The following is a 22665-nucleotide window of genomic DNA, read 5'->3' as shown; positions in this document are numbered from 1 at the left end:
TGGTTACGCTCTAAAGGTCTTGCTTATTTCAGATATCTTTCACACAGTATTGTTTCCATTTATATCTGCTTTCCATTGCAGTGAGTGAATGGTCATGGAATCATATTAACCACTTTAAAGCAAGTTTCCTCTTCCTCTTGGTTATTCCACTGGCCCTTAGTTGTTTACAGTATCTCCTGTTTTATCTTGTATTTTTCAGCAGGCATCCTTAGATTTAAGTAGAAAGGCTGACATTTGTTCTCCAGCAAGTGGAAATAACAGAGTTTAAGATTCCATGGTTCACCAGCACTTTTTTTCAAGGAGAATATTGTGGAAACATGACCAAAAGCTGCTGTGATTCATACAGCAGATACAGAAACCCTCAGACACCCCTGACATTTTAGATGCAGAACTGTTACTGCAAAGGCATTTTTGCCCCTAAGATAGGTGTAATAGACAGGGAAGAAGAAGATTGAGAAGTATTCTAATCTAAGCTAGACAGAATGCTTCTAGGTACCTCAACACACCTCATATCAAGACCACATTTATTGTTAAAAGAGAGATGGATATGTTCGCACCATCTTCCTGCTGGTTTCAGTCTCATGGTCAGTGATGAAAGGAATAGATTATGTTCCTACCTCATACTGGAAAAATAGATTTGTTAGTAATACCATCTTCTCCAAAGGCAGTAAGGCTGGAGCTTGCTGCTACCCTTCTAACTCTTCTAACCATTCTTCTCTTTCCTGAGCTCTCAAGAGTCCCTGCTCAAATCCCTCTGTATTGAATAAGGTTTTTCACACTATTGTTGTTTCCTTACCTTTGGTTTACTTGATTCTCAGCAGATGTACTCAGTATATTGTATTTTGGTCCTGGGACTCTGGGAAAGTTAGGAGGTATTAAAGGAAATTAAAATTAACCCCTCTGAATATTTGACCTAAATATTTCCGTATTATTTTTCTGTTACAAAGAAAGTTATTTTTAAATGCTGTGTTTTGATGGAAAGCAAAGCAGTGAATAACTACATATCTAGGACTGTAATGTACCATCAGCTTCTAAATGGATTTAATTCGTCCTTGTAGTGAATGCTGAGATTTCCATGTGTGCCACTCATCTCCATGTAAACCTTCCTAGGACTGATATTTACTTAGGAGAACTCTTCCTCTGTGTGTGCAATTTGCTTATGTACTGTGCTATTTTGATTTTTTACATTTATTTTCTTTTTCAAGTTACTATGTTAGTGTTATATGCTCAATTCTCAGTGCAGAGTTGTTTTTTTTTCGAGTGCTGCATAACTGCATTCATATTTGTGTTTTTATTCAGACTCCACCCAAAGATAACATGAGAGCATTGTTTTGCCATGTTTTCATAATAAATTGGTACCATAGTTTTTCTTCAAGCTGAAAAGAGAGTTCAGTGACAGTGCTATGACATTTTATTTTGTACTTTTGGGAACGTGGTTTATGGCTATTGTCATATTGTCTTCATGAACTGTCAGCATCTAATCAAGGGCTAAAGTTGTTTAGTAATAGAATACTGCTGTATTCATGCAGTGTCACAGTTCGCATTGTATCATTCAGTTTCATAAGCTGATGTATGGGAAATTTTACTCCATAATTTTTTAATTTTAACTTTCCTAGGCATTTGCAGTTGCTGGCTTGGGATCTGGGTTGACAGAGGCAGTTGTGGTTAACCCTTTTGAAGTAGTAAAAGTTACCTTACAGACAAATCGGAATGCCTTCATAGAGGTATGAGAATTGCTCCATTCTTCTTTTTCTGCTTTATTAGGCATAGTGGACTACAAAATTCCTATTTAGAGCATAATGTCTATAATATATTGGGTTAATGCAAATGATTTTCCCACATGCTTAACAGAAATGGAAAAAGAGGGAAGAGACTCAATAGACAGGTATGCATGAGATCTCAGGTATGCAGAGATGCATGGTGTATTGTCAGCACTGTGAGCATCTCCATTGTAAATATGCTGTGCATGAAGTGAACCTTCAGCCTCCAGAGTACCCAGCAGCCCAGCACTGTGAGAAATTCTAATCCAGAAGTAAAAACCTGAGTCCCTTGTACACAGTGCATTTACCACAGGAGGCTCCAGGCTTCAAGTGAGCACCAAAGCTTAGCGTAAAACACCACAGCCCCATGCCCTAGCCAGGCATTTTAACATTTCTATTAAAAATGTAGCTGATAGATTTCAGTCTTGGATAAAATTATTATAAGTCTTCATATTTATAAGTTCAAACAAGGAAATTGTTATATAATAAAGCACACCAATAATTTAAATTCCTGATTCACTTCAGGGTTTTATTATTCAAATATTATTTCGTTCAGAGAAGTCAATGTGCAAAATTTACTTCATCCACAGTTCTGGATAGTGCTGAAAGGGAAAAAAATATTAAACTGGAAAACAGTGATTGATCAAAATCAAGTGTTCCCAGGAATACATCAGCTTCAATTAATTTTATTGTAGAAAATGTTCCAGGCTATTGGGAAGGAGGGCAGTCACAGTTCCTTTTTCCTTTTCTCAGTGAGTAAGACTAACAATTGTCCAACCAGCTCTTTCAAGATCTTTTGAGAAATCAGCTCTACCATAGTAGAAGTGCGAAATCACATAAGCATGGCATGAAAAGCTTGGCTGAATCCCTGGTGAGGCATGATTTTGCTTACTCTCCTACTAAGTTTTGACTGAGTTAATACTTGCATGCCTTGTAGCACTCGTCTGCACAAATTGAATGGGGAGATGGACAGTAAAGAGATTTATCACCTGGCCATTTACATAAGCTATTTGGGCCAAGCTTTTCAGATATGCTCTGGCAAAACTTTGCCACCGATTTCCAAATGTCATAGACTAGGTGGTACCTACTCTGTAACTCACTAGATAAGCATTCTCTACAAGAATAAACCTTAAAACATTTGGGAAATTCCTGTTTGATTCTCAGTGTAGCAAAATTGATCTTTGGGTGCTCCAGGTCTCCAGCCTAAATATTTTTTAACGATGGGCTGCAAATTCACTGAAACAGAGAGCTAATATAGTACTGCAGTAAAAAGTTTGGGATCCTGGAAGAAGACTGAAAGTGGGAGAGAGCAATGTGTGAGGGGATCTTTCTGTGAGGAAGATGGTATGAAAGAATTATGGACTACTACTGCTCCAGCAGTAGTAAACTAAGCAGATATTCTGGATTTTTCTGTCTCATAGTTGTGAGCATAAATTTAACCTATCTTAAAACCTTCTGTTTTGCGTGAAATACTCCAGGATTGTATTTTCGGCAGCTCAGCTTCTGTAAAGTTGAAAGAGACCAATATATCCTTTCACTTTACATATTTTTTTATCTCTATTGCAAATTTTAGAACAAAGTCTGGGGTGTTTTAGTTAATAAATTTTACGCAGCTACTTACTTTAGTTACAGTTTCTCTTCCTCGGTGACCTTCAGAATATTCCAGTAATCACAGTGTAGCTGTTCAGAAGCATTCAGGTTTGTTTTGGTTTAGGTGACTATTCTTTAAATTTCATTTAAATGCAAATTTTCACAAAATTAAAATAATACTATATTATCATACAAATAAAATTGTAAAGTAGCGCTACTGGGACTTCATTAGAACCTAGTTTACACCTAAAGTATAAATTAAAGTGTCTATTTGCACTAATGGAAAAATCCAAGGGGCTAGAGTTCTTAAATCACAAAGACAGTTAATCACAGACATACCAATTTTTCATACATCTGTAAAAAAGTGTTAGCATTCCACATTTTGCTGATAATCAGGAAAATTACAGTGACTTCATTACCATGATTTCAAGTACTTATGTTATGTTAAAGAACATTTCACACTAAAGCATACAAAGCTCAAGCCTGTTGGAAGAAGCATGTGTATGCTGTATTATGCAGCGTAAGGCAATGGTGCACTCATTCAATTACCATGCACTGTTTTTCTAAATGCTTTAAGTAAAGTATGTACCTATCCCATTGTGTAGCTTTCGTACTGTATGATGAAACCTAATGCAGTTCACATATTTCTTTGACTATTGTGTTGAAATAATAAATATATCTTGTTTAAAAGGAACAAGGAAGAGCTTGAACACACACTCCCACACCCAGACTCCTGCACACCCCCAAAGCAAATACTCACACACCACAGTGACAGCTGAATTATTCTGTGGTACCAGATCATCTTTCAAGGGCTGGTAGATTTAAAGAGGAAGGCCACTTTAAAATATGTATTGTCACTTTTGTAATGTTGATGGCTACAGGTAAAAAGTAATGGTGACTTCTTGTTAAGGTAAACTGCTAAAAGGCCCAATGCCTTGTTTGGTTTTGGGAGTTTTGGGGGTTTTCCTGTAGCCATGGATAACTCACTGGCTACAGAAGTGGGTGTGGTAATGGAAATCTTCTCACCTGACTTGAGTTGTGTTTAACTGAACAAATACAAGTTTCTGCTTTACTATGAGAAGATTCTGACTTCAGATTCCTCTGACTAGGTCTCTATTAAAGTATAAGTGAACAGTTCTATGAAGTGAATTAACTCCAGATGTTTGTGCAAGAAATTCCTCCATCTGAATTAGTCACACTGAGGTCTTTCCATCATCAGTGATGAAACACAGAGCTTATGTGGCTTGATCAGCTGACATTTTAGATGCCTGTTTAGGCTGAAGTGCTATCTGTTAGAGCCCTCTTTATCACTGAAAGACTAAAAACTTGAGTCTTTTGAGTCTCAGATGTAGATATTGCAGGAATCTACATTTGGACTGGTGAAACCCATCCCAGGTGTTCAGCAAATAACAAGCTTCTCCTTTGAGTCATTTGTAAATCCGTATTCAAGATGAGAACAAGGGAGAGCTTGCTATTGAAAGTTGCTGTGTTAAGCTCTAAATCACTTTATTCAGAACCATTACACGTTTTTTAAGGATCTAACCTGAATTTTTTGTGCATGTGAAAGGATATTATTGCTAGTATTGGACCGTATTCCATGTTGGGTATTTACATTTTAGAATAGACTCCAGCTTGAATCCCTGAGGGGAGATACAAAAGTAAAATATAGTAAAATGTATGCAGAACATTCACATGATAATATTAGTTACCAAATATGAAAAAACAGAATGAAACTTAGTATTAAAGACTAAACTGCTCAGTCACCTAAATAAGCAGACATATGCTGTGTCAGATATAATAGGCATCATTTGGCTCATGCTGTTGATTTACTAGAGTGATGTTTTGAAATGGAAAGCTATTAAACAAATAAGTGTATTTAAATTAGCAGTGTTCCCAGCATTGTAGTCAAAATTCTTCTATATTTTCATGTAAGGGCCTTCTAGAGGAAGCCATGTTTTGCCTTTCTAATTAAATATTTGGTTACCCAAAGATGGCTTTATGCTTTGGAGAAAGCCAAACTGAAGTCAACAACTTTTTGAAAGGAACTTTTCTATAATTCTTCTAAAAAGAAATAAAAAATGTTCAGAAAGGGAGCACCTCATTGCAAGCATCACAGTATACTGGAAAGTAGATCAAACGTGTAAGTAGTCAGGCAGGTCACTATATAGGTGGATTCTGAGGACGTTTCTTCCTTTATGCCTGTTGTTAAATGGAACTTGGTTGACTAAAATGATTTCTGTGCCTTTTGGGTGTTATTTTCAAAACAGAATTTCTAAAGTTAATTTACTAATATCTGTATCTTGAAATATAAATGGATGTTCTGATTTTCAAAATCTAACTACCTTTTTTAAGCCAAGTAATTCATTAGGAGCGCAAAAGAGGATTTCCAGTTTGATGCTGAAGAAAAAAAATAAAAAGGAAAACAACACCACTTCAAGATTTTCAACACTAGAAGAAGGAAGTTCAGTGTGTGATCTGGCTTTAAAAAGTACTCTCTGCCAAATAACTCCTTCAAAAGTCAGTGTCTTAAAGCAGTGGCTTGCATTCCTAACAGCATGAAGAGCATCAGAATATCCAAAAGGGTTCCCAGGCAATGTATATGCCTTTTTATCATTGTTTCAACCCTATTCCTAATACTGAATCTGGAAACTGCCTGTTATTCATTGCAAATATTTATAGACTCCTTTGCTGCTCTAATTTGTGGGTCCCAATGATTTGTTTCCATAGCCGTAATGGCTCAAAACTTCTAATTCTATCCCTTTTATCACTCCCTCACCATGTATATCCTGTGCCATTGGTTTTACTAAAGGAGTTGGTTTTGTCTTCCTATTGTCCTGAATAACTTGTTTCTAGTTGTGTAAGGGTTTTACCTGTCATAATCTTGATAGCACAGGATCAATGATTAAAAAAAAAAAATAATACCAAATTCATATATTCAAAGCCACATGTTGTTCTAGATTTTTTTTTAATTATTGAGAAATTATTCTTTGCTTCAGGGATCCTTTGCTTTAGTACTCAAGTCATGTTTTCATCTTGTTCTGCAATCAGAAAAATGAGGAATTTCTTTTTAATGAAAGTTGTGGTTTTTACATGGTCACAGGAAAGGAAAAACAACAAATATGATAAAACAAGAAAAAATGACAGCAACAGTATTTGTCAACAGGATGGAATGATACTATGGTCATTGTTCTCTTTTTGTAAAGATGATCTCTTCCTTCTTTTGCTTAACTTGTGTAGCAACCATCTAGCTTTGTTCAAGCTCGGCAGATCATTAAAACCAGTGGTCTGGGCTTCCAAGGACTAAACAAAGGTCTTACTGCAACACTGGGCCGTCATGGAGTTTTTAACATGGTTTACTTTGGATTCTACTTCAATGTGAAAAACATTCTTCCTGTCAGTAAAGTAAGTTCTTCATACAATGCAATAGATAAACATGTAAGAGGTCTTGCAATTTAATTAACAGTGTATTTTTCTGTGCAAACCTGTGGTATTTAGTAACAAACAGTGACTAATCCAGCTCTCTGTTTTGTAGGAATTTATAGCATTTTAATGGAAGCAAACCAAGGATTTGTACTTTTCACTTTTGGTATAAACAGTCATATTTGAATTCTCTTTTTTATGAGTTTCCTTTTATACCATGGTAGCAATGTAACAATGAAGAAATTGGGATACAGGTATGTTATGCTTGTGTTAGGTATGTATATACTTTTTTGTGGTAAACTGGCTTAGAAGAGAAAAATCAGTTTCTAGAACTTCTATCAGTAAACACAAAGGGGCTAAGCTTGAGGAGATGGCAGATCTGCAGTACATAGTGTATTCTGGCAATGGACCAGGCCTATTTACTCAAAAAAGAGTTCAACCTGGTGCTGAAGGATGACAGGGCAGATTTATCCATATGGGAGGGAGCCAGCCCAAAACAGGATTTACAGGGTCATGCACAGGGGCTTTATGTAGTTTATTAGTTAAAAAAAAAAAAAAAGAAAGAAATTTTATAGTTTAACTTCACTTGAAGCAATTTTATTTGATAGTCTTATATACCTTTACATAACAGAGAAAACGTTTCCCTTTTCAACAAAGGGAAATTTTACTAATGAAAATGGGGTAATGCTGGCAACTTTCTAAATTACGTGTGAGCAACAGCTAATGGTTTATTAATGACTTCAGGACATTACTTACTGAACTGTGTTTTCACTAATGTGATTTTTAGATGATGACAGTTAAGCAGTCACAGGTGTAATGTGTAGTGATATTCATATAAGAAGCTGCAATTTACATCAAAAGGGATCAGTTTCTACTCCCAGATGAAGTAACACCTCTTTTTTTTTCTCACTTCTGAGTAGCCTCGTATTTTTCTTGGCATCATTGTGTAAATGGAGAAAAGCTCCACTTTTTATTTGCAGACTATTATAGTAAATTGAATTGTTCAAAAGCAGCTAACCACAAGTTTCTACAAGTTTCTTTTAGTGTACTTAAGCATACTTTAGAATGTACTTTAATCACACATTCTAAAAACTCAAGCCACAAGCAACAGCTTGGTACTAAGGCGTAAACACGTTTATGTTGATCAAAAGACAAAAAAATTGTAATCACTATGCAGATTATTCAGAATCATATGCAGGGACAAAGAGGCTTGTGTGCAACTTCTGTGAAAATCATGAGTGTTCTTGAGTAGCAATTGAAGAATAGTAATAGTATTTTAATAATATTTGGCATAAGCATGCTTCCCTAGCCTTTCAGATTAGGAAAAAAAAAAAACAAACCAAAAACAATTATTGCAAGTATTTAGAATTATTGCAAGATTCTTTATGATCTAAGAATTAGCACTTTTGTACAGTACATCTAGAAAACAAAAGAGAAATTACGTTAGTGGTGTCAGCCAGTCGCTTAGCTGTCCTGTACATACCATAAAAAGTAAAAGACAATTTAGTCAGTGTAGGGTTAGATTGCATTAACTGCAAATAAGTGAAGAGGTCGGCCTTGTGTTCAACCAGTGCAAAGTGGCTAGCTTGGTGGCTTCCACAGCGGCTACATCTGCGCTAGTAAATTGAGCAGTGTCACTGAAACTAATCATCTGTGCTGTTAAATATTCCCTGGCACAGCTTTGGCCCAGACTAGCCAACACTGGGTGTGGCTTAGAAGCTAGTGCAGACAAGGAACCATTCCTAATAGGAAGTCTGTTTTGAAAAGTAATAGCATTTAATAGCACTAATAAAGTTAATAAGCCTCTCTAGGCCAGCTGGCATCAGTGCCATGGACAGTTCTGTACATATAGACACAGCCAGTAATTCTGATAAAATGTCCATTATAAGCAATGCAAATCTTACCCTGAATTTAGCAGGGTATATATCAAGATTCATCTGGCTTGATAGCCAACGTTATGTCTCAGGTAATTAACTGCACCAAACTTCAGTGACTGGAAAATGGAAATCTTCAGCAATACTTGTCGTGAACAGATCACAGTCTGCAACTTAAACTTCTGTCAGTAGGCAGGTACTAGAGGCTAAGAGTTATCAAAACTGTATCAGGAATTTCACCAAAGCTGTTTTGTAGTTAGTCTGGAAAACATTATACAGTTGTAACTTTTCAAGATTTCTCACATACTTGATTTCATTACAAAACCTAATTTGTTCATTTTTTATATTTTGCCAGAAAAGAAAATCATAGTCAGTCTTGCAATATTGACAAACATATAAAAATTGCGAAATAACAGTATTACTCTTTTGAAATCATTTTGGCTCTTGAGTATGTATCTGCTGTTTGGCATATGTAACGTAAGTGGAAAAATGTATGGAAATGTCCATATGAGCCTTTTAGCTGTCAACAGTGTTAAACTGTGCATTAAATTTGCATCCCAATTAGGGATGTTTACAGCTTATTTTGCCAAAAACAATAAACCTGTTATGTTGAGTGGTCAAATGATATAAATGACATGTGTGGGTTGTAAATGTTCATAATGAATAATTTTTCGTTTGTTCATTCTATTCTACTGAACAGATCATTTAAGCCAACCTCATGCTCTGTTTACTGAAAACAGAATAAACCAAACTTGTTTCAATTGCCACTAATGTATCAACCATAGAGCATTGACAACTATGCTTCTGCACTAGCAATCAAATTAGTCTGCAAGTTTATGTTGTCTCAGTTTTATAGCACCTACTTTTACAGCACATTTCATAGGCGTCCAGCAGCTCTCGCTTTTTAATTTTTTATCGTATTTAGGTTGATGGCAAACTTTCATTTCATTAAAACCTTTACTCACTACCACCTCCAAGTGGCTGTTATTTTTCTTAGCAATATGGAATTTTCTCATTGTTAAAAACCCCCTTGGAAACTTGGCCATCTGCAAAACTCATTTCAAGTCAAGCACTGCCTGCTCTAGCTGTCACAGATGTGCCTTCTGTTAAAACGACAGCGGGAGCTTAGCTGTATGTTGTTTTGTCAGAGAAAAGGCTTCAAACTTCTACAGGCAAAGAGACTGGAAACCAAAACTAGCTGTTCAGTTTGACAAATAAATAAGATAGCAGACAACAATTTTACTTTACTTGCTTTCATATCTATGCCAACATTCAAGTTATATGTAGGAAGAAACAGTAAAATGGTCATGTGGTGCAACAGAGTTGGAAAAATAGTAAACTAAGGTGATTTAGAAGACTGTATCACAGCGGGAAATGAAATCAACTCAGAGCTGCCATCCCAGCTCAGGCATAGGATGACCTGGGAACTGGGAAAAAAAAAAATAAAATAAAAGAGAAAAACCAGGGCAGTGCTGTATTCAGCTGTATCCAGTGTGTTGCAAGTCATCCATTGATCAGTACTTTTCAATGTGAGGTGTCCTGTGGCTGTTTTAATGAGAGCCTGTGTTGTTTAAAGACTCCAGCCCAGGCCATCATCACCAAAAGATGTTGTATCAAAGGGGGAGAGTCTGTTCTACCTCACCTGCTCCTGTACTGCAGTGTTCTTGTAGTCAAGACAGATAGGAAGTTCAAGGAGAGGAATCTCTGGTTAAAATAGAAAGGTGAAGAAGCAGCACAAATTTCTCCTGTTTTCCTATGGAAATAAAGATGATGCTGAAATGGATGCCCAGGTTCAACCATACCTGACAGAGAGACAGGCTTAAAATAGCTAAGTTCTTGTGAGAGATACAAATAATATAAAAAGAGGAGATCCTCCAGGTGCATCTTAACAGTGTCACAACTGGGGTAAATTTTCTGTGGGAACTTATGCCTTATTAAACACTCTATTTTAGGGGGGAAAAGCCCATGTAAGCCCATGTATGTCTGGGCTTGCAGACATCGAGTATCAGTCACAAGGGCTGATAAGGACATCAGACTTCTTTAGTTCTGGTATTCACAGGGGTCCTCTTTTTTCTTTTTTTTCCTATATCAGGCTCCATATAGTGCAGACAAAGGTGCTGGATGCAGCAGTACATGCATTTCTGGGTGCCTTTTTCTGCATAGCTAGTGTCTAAATGATGCCATGAAATGCTGACTTGCTTATAATCCCAGAACTTCATGAACAGTCTGATCATCCACATAGGCTGGCTTAGAATTGCAGCAGAAACCTCATGTGAAGCTGGAAGATTGATTCTGCTTTACCAGTGTGGTTAATGGTTTTCCAGGTGGCCAGTCCCCAGCAGCCACAAGAACATGCACAGAACAGTGAATGACAACACCAGGTACCCTCTCTTGGGTAAACCTGGGAGTCATTGATATAGATGACTATGGGACTAACAGGGAAGACAGACAAGAAATTTACCAGCATCTAAAGGAATTGGGCAGGAGTTTATTTTGCCTCTTCAATGTTTGCTTTCAACAGTCTAACGATAATATACAAAAATGGTGAAGAATAAAAGGAACAAATACAGATCTATCTGGTGCTTCTCTTACTGACTATACTGCCTATACTGAGTGAGTCTCCAGAATTCTGTATACTTTCTGTTGGGTGACCAGAAAATTTTGTTGCCTCTTGTTTTTTTTATTTACATTGGAAGTTCTTCAGTGCAGATACTCGTTTTAAGACAAAGTGAAGCCCAAGCCCTACCCTGTCAGTCCAAAAGGTTATAGCAAAAGAGTAAATAATAGATAATAATGCTACTTATAAATCTGGCATAAGACTAATAATTTTATCAGGAAATTGTATATGAGAAAAACAAATCACAGAGTATAGCAGACTGTTTGAAATTATATACCCTATACAGCAGACAGCCATGTCACTCTGGAGATTAGCCAGGACATTTATCCTGATGGCTGTCGTTCATCTTCTTATGCTGTCAGATATCTGACAGGTGGATTTTAAAAACTTAAATAAATGTCTGCTGCAACGACACTGCAATCAAGGAGGATTCTGAGATGATACCAGTGTGAAAAAAGTATATGTATTTCAAACAAAGTGCAACTGTGAGTATGCCTTTTTAGAGTGCCTTTCCTGGTCATCACTATGTTTACTGTAGTTGTAATTTCAGCATTTCCTATGCCTTTTGACAAAGATCAGACCATCAGTGTACTAATCAGAAAGAAAGCTGTAGTTTACAGTAAGAAGTTTAGTATGTAAATCATGAGATGGACAGAAATTTAGGGTCAGTAAAACTAGGAAGCTGTTCATTAAGTTGTGGTCAAATCTTGATTAAGCCACAAACAAAAATTTTGAGTATTCTTTTAAAGAATCAGATCATGATGTTATCTCAACAGTGATGAGACTCACTTTCATCTTTTAATTTTCATCCCTTCTGGAGCCTTGCAGCAAGTGTACATAATTTTCTCCTCCTTACTGCTGACTCAGCAGGAAGACCCAGACCCCTTCTCTCCTCCAAGTTCTGGCTCAGTGTCTGTGCTTAAAGAAACTCATTTGAGTTTTTCATCAGTTTCTTGTTGGTTTCCTGAGAGTTATCTCCCATTTTGCCTCTCTGAACATACCTTTTCTCCTCTGTCTTGAAGCTTCCCTTCCTCAGACCTATGTGTTCATTTCTTTCACCATCTGTTGACAAAGGAAGCTCCTTTTAATGGTTGAAATCAATTATCAGGCCAGCTAAAGCAGTTCTTTGCTGCCAAGCACTTGATTATAGTCAATGTAGCTTAAGTCAGGTCTTGTGGCACCTCTTAGCTTGTCATAGAAGTTCCTATGCTGTTACATTTTACCTCTGCCAAAAGGGCCAAGAAGTAACTCTAATCCTTATTCCTGGCCTATCTCCCTCTTCAGTTCCATAATTCCTAGGTATAACAGGCAGAACCAGAGTTGGCCAAATCAAAGTCTTGTCTTTTAAAGTCTTCCCTGTCACACACAAGGAGGTGAAATGTGCAGCTTACAGTGCGAAGTCTCTCAGCTCCATCCATGGCTTCTCTGCTAACTCGTTATGTGACCTTGAGCAAAGGTATTTAAATTTAGTGGTCATTTCAAATCACTTTTGGCACTTTCGTGCCAAGTGTAACTCACCTATACAACTAATATTATGACAAAAATTTTCAAAGGAGTTTAAGACATTTAATGCAAATATTCTGCTCTAAGTAACTTTGGTAGACTGCTTTGCAATTACCAGCTTCAGACATCATTCTATTATTATTATTATTATTTCATGCAAATTGTCTGGAATTGGCATTCTTCTTATCTAGTAACCATTAATCTTTTATAGTGAACTTATCTACAGGGTGCTCGGAACTACTAAAACATACATAAAAATGTATAAAAGTATTCTTTCTTATATGTACCTCCAGCTACTGAAAAAAAAAAAAAGAAAGAAAAAGTGAAAAAAATCTCAAGACAAATATCGAAATATTGAAGCCAACAAGCTTCTAAAATTAGCTTCAATTAGACATTAATGTTTATTGATCTTTCAATTTTGTTGCTATTTTTTGCTTAGTAATAGGGTTAAATTTATAGGTTCTTTTTAAAAATTCTGACACTCAGACTGAACAGGACCTCACAAGGGAAAAATAAGTGGCATTCCTGAGTGTCTCTGTGGTCAGGTTTCTAAATGCTATTATGCATGTCAGCAGTCTGTCTACATTATCTGTTCCTGTGTACTTCAAGCAGTCCTAGGGACTTTGAGCTCTTCTTTGGAATGTACCTACTTCTCCACTGCATATGCAAGTGTGGTGTCCTATGTTCAAAATCTTGAATTGCACCTAAAGTGGTGTCTAAACCAGTGCAAATATATCTAGCATGGTGAGTCATTATCTATTCTAATGATTTCTCAGTTATTCTGGACAAATAAAATTAACCGAGTTCCAAGCATGCGTGCCTTTACCAAAGGGTTATTTCATTGATGGATTACTAGCTACTCTGCTTAGTGAATTAAGTGAACTTCCATCAGTACAGATGAAGGTGATTGATAGTCTGGAAGATGTAAAGTGAGGCTTTGAGAAAGTGCCCAGCAAATAAGTGGTAGGGAAAGGAAAGCCTGGAGCTTTGGAGACTGAAACTGATAAAGTGTCTCCAGTGAGAGACACTCTTGAACATTGGTGTGTATGTGCTAGGGCTAGAATTTTCTATTCCTATAAATTATGAAATGTAAAAGAAGAAATTAAGCAGCGTATGAATCAGGAGGAACTTATGGAGTCTCTACTTCTTTAAATATGTTACAACAGGAATAGTGAAGCGCGAAAAGCAGACAGGTAACATCTCAAAATATTTTCTCCCAAAGCAAGCAGACCATAGATTTATTAGTGATGCCTAAATTTCCCTATTTTTAATGGCTGCTGGTGATTACAGGGCAGGGACTCTGGTGTACAGGAAACGTGATTGTGAAGAGCATAGTAAAAAGGTAAGATGATCACAGATTATGTTATCCAAACACAACAAAATTACTGCATTTTGAATAAGCAAACTGGCATTTCAGTTCCTTGTGGTACACTGTACTGTGGTGTGGCACCATATAAAAACAAGTTTCTGTTCTATATACTCTGCTGATACTACATAAAAATTGTCTTTGCTTAAAAATCAGAATTCGTGTGATTTTCCTCCAGGTCTGCCAATTTTGAAAGCAAGAGGGGCTTGTCAGAATCTTATTTTCTAACGTATGACATGAAATCTATCATATTTAATCAGTGAACTGCATGTTGCAACGTTACTGACAATAACATGAAGATAACTGCTAGCCACTTGCAGATTTAGCACTAGATAGTTAACTTATGTCACCTTTCACAGGATTCTAGACCGTTAATGTTTTGGCATTGCCCATGGGTTGGAAAAGGAGAGATTTTGGTATAAAGACACTGCTTCTTGATAAAACTAACTGATGCCTGACTGATAGACAGATAATGCTCCTTTGTCTAGAATCATAAATTATGTTAGCAAATCTCTTTTTTCAATTGGAAGCATTAACACAGTAAAATGCCACTAAGATATACTTTTAGGAAAAAATGCTTTTCTATTATTTTTGACAGCTGAAGTTATTTTGATCTGTTATATGAATGAAATTACCCAGATATTATAGTGATGGATTCCTTAAAATACTTTCTCATGAGGTGCATGATAAAAAATCAAATTACATAGAAAGTTAGTGTACATCCTAGCTCATTTTGTTAGAATCCAGTTTTTTAAATGTTCAGAATGCTGCCTTTCAACTTCCTTTGTGTCACTGGAATAGATATAAAGCAATTTGGTTTCATTTTCCTTCATCTGTGTTAGTGCAGTGTCAGGTTTTTATAGATGCTCACTTGACCAGACACCCACTGTATCCTACAGTCTGTGGCACTCTGTCATAAAGCAGACAACACTGGCACTGGAAATTCATCAAAATATGAAAATGTTCAATCATTTAAATATAAAGGATATGTCAGGAGCGGTAAGTCCTGAAATCCAATGTGTAATAAGTAAATGCTTTTGCCTGACATATATTGCCTAGCCCAGAGGGCAGCCCACTGTGCTTTGCACTATGGAGGAAAGTGTCCTTGCACCAAATTGTGTAACAAAAATACTTCAGACCATTCTGGACTATGAAAAGCCAACAGAGCAGTGGGAGCCTGCTTGCTGCAACCTGGTTTGAGGAGGTTAGTACAATCTGGAATACTACTTAGCTCTCAGGTGTTGGTATAACCATACGCCTGCTGCCTGGAGGTAGGCAGGCACCATGCTGTATTGGGGTTGCCATGCTGCTACCCCTCAAACTTCAAAATGGGTCCTTTTTTCTTCTCTAGATACCAAAAATATTGGCTTTTTTTTTCTTCAATTTTAAACCACTGTCAGTGTGTACAGAATAAGCAGAAATTTGTTGATAAACTTTTTTCCTAAAAAAGTCTTGCAATTCTTCATGTAGCACAAGTAATTCTAATTTTTAAAAGGTATTGCCAGTATATTTCATGTTTTGTGAAATCAACGTGTTGAGTTTTTCTCCAAGCAATAAAAAGCCCTGTTGATTTTGACACTTCTCTTTAAACACCCGTATGGACTTCATCTAGTGCACATTTTGGAAGTTACAATTTTTGTTCTTGTTGCTAATATAGAAAGGAAAAGTTCATTGTTTCCTTTTTCAGTCACAAATCTTCAGGTTTAGGAAACAAAGAACTCTTTCATTTTAATATTGTGCTGATGTTTTAACATAGCAATGTCATTTGTTATTTTATTCATAATTTTCTATAATTGAAGTATCTTCAAGAAGAAGAAAAAGGAACTACATATATGGAGCCTGCTATAGGAAAAAAAAAGTGTCCTTTGTGTTGAAGAGCAATAGCAAAAAATTTCTGTGCATAAGAAATGCCCTGGAACACACTTCTCTGTGACATTCTTTTAAAGAAATAGGATTAAACTTGCTTCAAGAGTCTTCGACTCCCAGATAAACTCTGGGTTCTTTGATGACATAGCAAAAGCCAAGGTAGGAGGTCTTTCTAAAGGATCAAATAAAACCCAGTTGAACTGTGAACTGTGAGTGAGCCAAGAAGTTTTTAGATGCACTTCTAACCTGCTTCTAACTTTTACCATGAACATATAGTAGGGTTCAGAAACAATCTGTTGTAAATTCTTCAGCCAATTAGCCGAGTGAGTTACCACCGTTTATAATGCGCAGAACATGGAGGCTCTTTTGCAGTTGTGCCGAGTTGGATTGTTAATAACAGGAAGCTAGCACTTCTCAGTACAGTGGATCAGCTACATGTGAAAATAAATGTAAAAAACCTGGAGGGGAATGGCAGCAGACTGAGATTAGCCTTTATTTAATTTAGCATTTGGGGGTCCAACACACAAATGAGCGTTTTAGTAGGCTTCATGGTGGAAGTTGCTGTCATTTGTAAAATATTCTGGCCAATTAGCTAATAGTGTGCTTGGATTTCTCCTGTTTTGATACAGTAATACTAAGTACATTGTGAAGCCCAATTATACAAATCATCCCCATATGCCATACCAGTCTTTCTTTATGAACTGTGTTTATAAATCCTGTGTGAGGAAATGTGTACTTCAGCAATTTAGACCATGTGTAAAAACATAGCCAATAGGATTGTCAAGAAAACAAGTTCCAGCATAGGAAATCCTAATGTGTTCCGCTAAAATAACACGAGTGTGTTGTGAGTTTTCTGATTAAATACATATTCCTTTAGAGTGCTTAACCTGCACAGGTCCTTCCGTTTCCCTTTTTGTTCTTTCCTTCTTTTTCTCTTTTTTTGCAGGATTCAAATTTGGAGTTTTTGAGGAAATTTGGAATAGGGCTAGTCTCAGGAACAATAGCCTCGACTATTAACATTCCTTTTGATGTTGCAAAAAGTAGGATTCAAGGACCACAGCCAGTTCCTGGAGAGATCAAGTACAGAACCTGTTTTAAAACTATGGCAACAGTCTATAAAGAGGAAGGGTAAAACATTCTTATTTTAATACATGTCCAGACCTCTGTTTTAGTTCATATGGGTCCATAAAACCACGTTGTAATATTTCAGATTTGACGAGCACCATTAAGCCACCCTGAACTCACATATCAAAAGGCACAATGAGACATTTTGAAAATATTCTTTAGAATTACAAGGAGATATCCTCCTACTCCATGTGAACTTTTACAAACAACTTGCAAGATGATTATTGGGTTGTCAAAATTTATGTTCCACAAATAAATGCTTCATATATCTCACATAATGTTTTCAACTCTTCATTTTGTAAAAGTAAAATATCAACAGAAAACAGATTATTTCCCAGTTTATTCAAATTGTAATTATACAGACCTCTGTACCTTTAAAATGACTGCTGAAATAATTAAATCAGGGCATATTGTGGCACTAATGTTTTCCAACTTTTTAAAATACTTCTCAAGTGGGGACTGAGTTGTAGCTTTGATATTCAATTATAGCGGTCATTTTGTCCATGCATGCAGCTGTTGTTAACAGACTTGTCTTGAAAGTAAAACCACCTCACTGATTAAAGTCATATTTCTGATTGGCTAGGCTCACAACGTTGCTTTTGTGGCTGAACATTGATTAACTTTTTCTCTTCATCTGATCTGCCTCTGTAAAATGTTAAAATCCAGATATGGCCTGCTATTGAACATGTGTAATTTCAAATAATTGCTTCTAAGTGCTCTGCCAGCATTTTAATCAACACATGCTAAAATTCCATTCTTCTTTTAGAGCAAGATATTGTTTGAAATGTTTTGTTTGTTTTTCTTCTATTACAGATTTCTGGCTCTGTACAAAGGCTTGGTTCCCAAGATCATGAGGCTTGGTCCAGGTAATTTTTCCTCTGTCATTTCTATATTGCTTTTGGTCTTGCTTTTTCTTCCCATTTTTCTGTTTCAGTTTCTTGACAAAATGTAGTAAGCATCAGTCAAATCAATGAAACAGTGTACCAGAAATCATCGAAATCACTTTCACCTTCAAATACTTTCTGTTGATAATACCATCATCTAATAGTATCATGGCTAAATATATGTGTAAAAAAAAATCATTTACACATACATGTCAGAGGACTGAAGAGCCAAGTAACTGTTAGATTGTGTAATTGCTTGATTTGTGAACAAGCCAAAGTGCATCTATGCAAATGCCAGAACTGTAAAAACTTTGGCAGTGTTTCTTAAAGCTTCCTGTTCCTTCTAATGTGAATTTTTGGTTTCACTAGGACTATTCTGTACCCATCTAAAGTCATCTTAAAATGCAGGTTAAGAGTCTCTCCAGTGTAAATGCTTTCAACTGGTGGAAGCATAGCCCAGGCATATGAAATTCCAGCTACTTTCTTCTCCTGTGCTCTGCAGGGGCTGTAAAGAACAGACACTGATAGGCTGATAGCATGAGCTGGGAAGAGCCTTGCATGGCCCTAGAAGACTAAGAGGACAAGGATACCTTAACACTGGGTTTGTTCTCACTAGCTGTTACTCCAAATGCAGAAGAACAGTGGTTAAGACCTAGATCTTCTTTGATTTTTAGACTATTTTTCTCTGGCTGGTTTTGATTAATCATGAAAGCAAAGCACTGGGATCTTAGACTTTGCCAGTCCACAGAGGCAGTCTGTGTCAAAAAGAGCAGAAGCCACAGTTTGAACAGTATTCCATTCCATGAAATTGTACTTCAGATTGTGCAAGGTGGTTTAATAGGCAAGAACACACATGGTTAAAAGCAAGTAGGTGCAGAGTCTGTTCTGTAGTATAAAGGAGGCATTAGGTTTGTCTGTGAATGTTTACATATCCAACCCATCTGGCTAAGAGCGAGACCATGCCTGGTTATTGTGCAGGGCAAAGGAAGAAGGTGGGGAGGGGAAGCAAGGCAGCTAGGCATAACTCTGGAGCTAAAAGCCTTTTCCTTCATACTCCAAAGATACTAGACATACAGGGCAAAGGGAAGGCAGTTTCACTTCCCCAGTACCCAGTAACAGCAGAATTTGGAATAAAATTTTGCATCTTACAAATGACTACATATTCTGGCCTAGATCCAGCAAGTCAGTTAAGTGCGCACTTCATTTTAAACACTTGTGCAGTCCTATTGGCTAATACATAGATTTGACTTTCTGATTAAACAATAATGCAATCTTTATTGTGACTGGAAAGGTAATTCCTTCTTTCAACATGAAAATGCTTTCAGGAGGAGATACATAAACAGATCACACAATATGGGAATTGGACTCAGCCTAGACTTTAGTTGAAATCACATCTTAGACATTATGCCTGTGATTGTTTGTTGGTCACAGCCTTTTGCAAACTTTTGCTCTGTCTAGCGGTCTCTGAGTTGCTTTTCACAGAGGATTTTGAGTCTGATTATGGCTCATTAGGATAAATAACACGGGGAAATTCATGTGGTAGTTCCGCGTGCCTGATTGTCTGAGCCTACCTGACCTACCTAGTAAGGTCAGCCCAGTTCAGCAGCAGACTTGTTAGAGGTACCACTCTAACTCACTAACTGAGCCAACAGGTGAAGGCAAGAAAATATTTATGCCCCAGTGCTGGCACCCACAAATAGCAAAATGCAACACAGGTTTAGTCCTTCAGCCTGGAATCTGATTCTCTTTTCCCATCTTTTCCAATTAGAAGTTTCTCTGTATGCTTAGTTATATATCTGTATGCACACCTTGTGAAATGTTCCCTTCTTTAGCTCATACAGCCTGATTACAGAAGAGCTTTAGTCTGTCTTCTCTAACAGTAAAAATACTTTATGACATTCAAGCTGGGATTTTATGTCACTACCAGTATAAACTATTCTAGCAGATAATGTCATTTCATAACTTAAAACAGGGGAAATTCAGGTTAGGTATAAGGAAGAAGTTCTTTACTGTGAAAGTGGTGAAACACTGGAACAGGTTGCCCAAAGAAGTGATGAATGCTTCATCCCTGGCAGTGTTCAAGGCCAGGTTGCACAGAGCCTTGGGCGACATGGTCTAAGGTGAGGCATCCCTGCACATGGCAGTGGGGTTAGAACTACTTGATCTTAAGGTCCTTTCCAACCCAAACCATGCTGTGATTCTGTGATTCATCAGATCAAAACTTTGCCTGTGAATGCATAGCCAGGTACAGGCACAGAAAGATATTTGTTTCAATACGGTGATCTTCTGCTTTAGACATGGTAAACAAACCACTGAAAACCTTTCTTGAATCTTACCTGGAAGCATTTCCATCACCCTGGTAATGAATTTTTGTCATTCCACCACTGAAATTGCTCTTTCATGACCAGATCTAACTCTAAACAAACATGTAAATACACACATACTTAGATGAAAAGCTTCACTTGTGAAAGAACAAAGGAAAATATGAAACTTGACAAAATGTTAGGAAACATCACACTCAGGGTCATTTTGATTTAAAATACAAGCTTTTCACATCAACTTTACGGTCTAATATTATGTAAAATTGGTATACTTTAATAATTGGTGATTTTTTTAATGAATTAAGGAATTAGTAGAATTATCCATTTTGCAAATAAGGCTTTGCCATGTTCTGGTTTAGATTACACACTATAAATGCTCTACAAAACCTTGAAAATACTGGATTTTCTATGTAGTGAAATAATATCTTTTCTTCCAGGTGGTGCAGTGATGCTTTTGATTTACGAATACGTTTATGCATGGCTTCAGGACACAGTTGATCACAAGTAGCACTTCAGAAAAATGTATTCTTTAAAATAAATGCATTCTAAAACACACTTTAATAAAGTAAAAGTGATTCTCATCCTTTATGGTGTTGAATGCCCTCAGATTACACTGGTGTTAGTACAGTTCAAGACAAATTTGGTCCTGATCCAAGAAAACATTTAAGCACATGCTCTTCTCAAAGTGCATAAGTAAATAGCACAGTTGATATTTGTAACTGTTTTACAAAAGAAGAAATATATATATAGAACACATAGGAACAATTTAGTTTTTCAAGGACAACTGGATACTGCATTATACTATGTAGTAAATACACTTAAAAATCAGCTGAAATGAAAGGTAACTTTCAGGGGATTTAGAAGAAAAAAATGGAATAATCCTGTGGAGCCACATACTAAGCCAGTGTAAACTGCCAGCTCCATTGACTCCAGGCTGAGAACATGACCTATACTCTGCAAACAACTCTTGCGTCAGTCTTAGATCCAGTTTCCATTCAGTCCAGTGTGTTTTCAACTTTTACAGAGGAGCTTCTGAAGTTGTTGAGGGAGGATAGAAAAGGGACAGCTCTACTAGCCACAACCTTTGTATACTATTGTGTAAAGAGCTGCCCATTTAGCCTTTCATTACCACCATGTGAGAGAAATGATGTTCTAGACTGATAGAACATATGCAGTTGTAATTAGCCACCCTATACCTCAAAGAAATACACCTTTCTATAGATACAAAAAATGTTGCTCAAAAGCTAATGTTGTTGCTTTTCTTACTACCCATTCTAGCTAGCTCTGTGAAATACAGTTTCTGCTATGCTGATTGAAGACATAGTTTCAGTTCATGCAGCTGTGCCCCATACTACATTAACACTGTTAACTTTGAATGTTCTTCCCCTTAAGGAGGCACGAACCTTTTTCCCAACAATCCTAAAGAAACAACTTTCCAGATTGTTACTTGAAAATGACAGGTCGCATGTGAAGTGTGGTCTCATGAGGGTTTTTAATGTGTTAGAAAAAACAACAAAAAGTTAAAAATAGAAATGCGTTCTCAGCATTTTCAAGGGTGCTTGTACTGACATGCTTACTAAACCTCTCTTTTACCTAAATTTGACAACAGTGACTTCTCATACCTATTCTACTTCATAGCTAAAATCAATAAAATTAACTCTGTTACAATTTATAATTTTAAGGCAAATGTTCCTCATTGCATTTCATTATAGGTACTTAGCCAAATAGAAGACACTACTAAGATAATTTTGAAAATTAAAAGCAAAATTCATTATAATTAGTCTTTTATTAATTTAGAGCATTCAAAATATAAAAATAAAAGGCTTTAAACATACTGTATATACATATCTAGCCTTCAGTTTTACATCCTTTCCAACATGATTATTTTTTTTTTCAGTTAATAGCTCAGCCTGATCTTTGATAAAGAGAGAACCAATAGAAAGCAGAAAATACAGCATAGTTTAGAAAACAAACCCATGAATGTGCCAGCCCATTCCCCCATCACTGTATGGTGTAATATGGGGTCTGATTCAGTTTTACACTGGAGGTTGTTTGTACCATGACCATGCAAACACAGTGGGGCTGTCATAGAGGGACATTCATTCTGTGAATGGAGTGTAAGCTTTTCAGATTAAAAGCTTAAATTCTGCACTCACATATACTGCATATTTCCCAAATTAATCCATTCATCATAGTGGGTTCACTCCAAATTTATACCCCTGTACCTGACAGCAGCGGCTGACTCTTGTTTATTATTAAAAATATTAATAATAAATCCCTTTCTCTCCTTTGTTTGTTGTAAAGTGACTTTAAAAGTTATGTGGTTAATAAGCTAACGC

General features: G+C 36.6%; 1 protein-coding gene across 10 annotated transcripts in view; it reads left to right on the top strand.

Annotated features, from left to right (window-relative positions):
- SLC25A21 (solute carrier family 25 member 21) overlaps window positions 1-20907 on the top strand; it is a 252139-nt gene extending 231232 nt beyond the window's left edge. For 8 of the 10 annotated variants that reach the window (XM_061367324.1, XM_061367333.1, XM_061367329.1 and 5 more), the window contains 5 exons: window positions 1617-1724; window positions 6588-6752; window positions 16943-17124; window positions 17935-17987; window positions 20764-20907. In XM_061367324.1, coding sequence (XP_061223308.1) covers window positions 1617-1724; window positions 6588-6752; window positions 16943-17124; window positions 17935-17987; window positions 20764-20834 — 579 coding nt within the window. In that variant the 3' untranslated portion in view covers window positions 20835-20907. Of the gene's footprint in view, window positions 1-1616; window positions 1725-6587; window positions 6753-16942; window positions 17125-17934; window positions 17988-20740 lie in introns of all 10 variants that reach the window. The other 2 variants (XM_061367325.1, XM_061367328.1) reach the window with 2 other exon arrangements.
- The last annotated feature ends 1758 nt before the right edge of the window (window positions 20908-22665 follow it).

The sequence above is a fragment of the Neopsephotus bourkii genome, unplaced genomic scaffold (genome assembly GCF_033783945.1).
Source record: "Neopsephotus bourkii isolate Nb327-2 ecotype Australia unplaced genomic scaffold, CSIRO-AGI_Nbou_v1 NB_1376, whole genome shotgun sequence".
NCBI lineage: Eukaryota > Metazoa > Chordata > Aves > Psittaciformes > Psittacidae > Neopsephotus > Neopsephotus bourkii.
The sequence above is the reverse complement of the archived record's forward strand: the minus strand, read 5'-3'. Positions and strand labels throughout refer to the sequence as shown.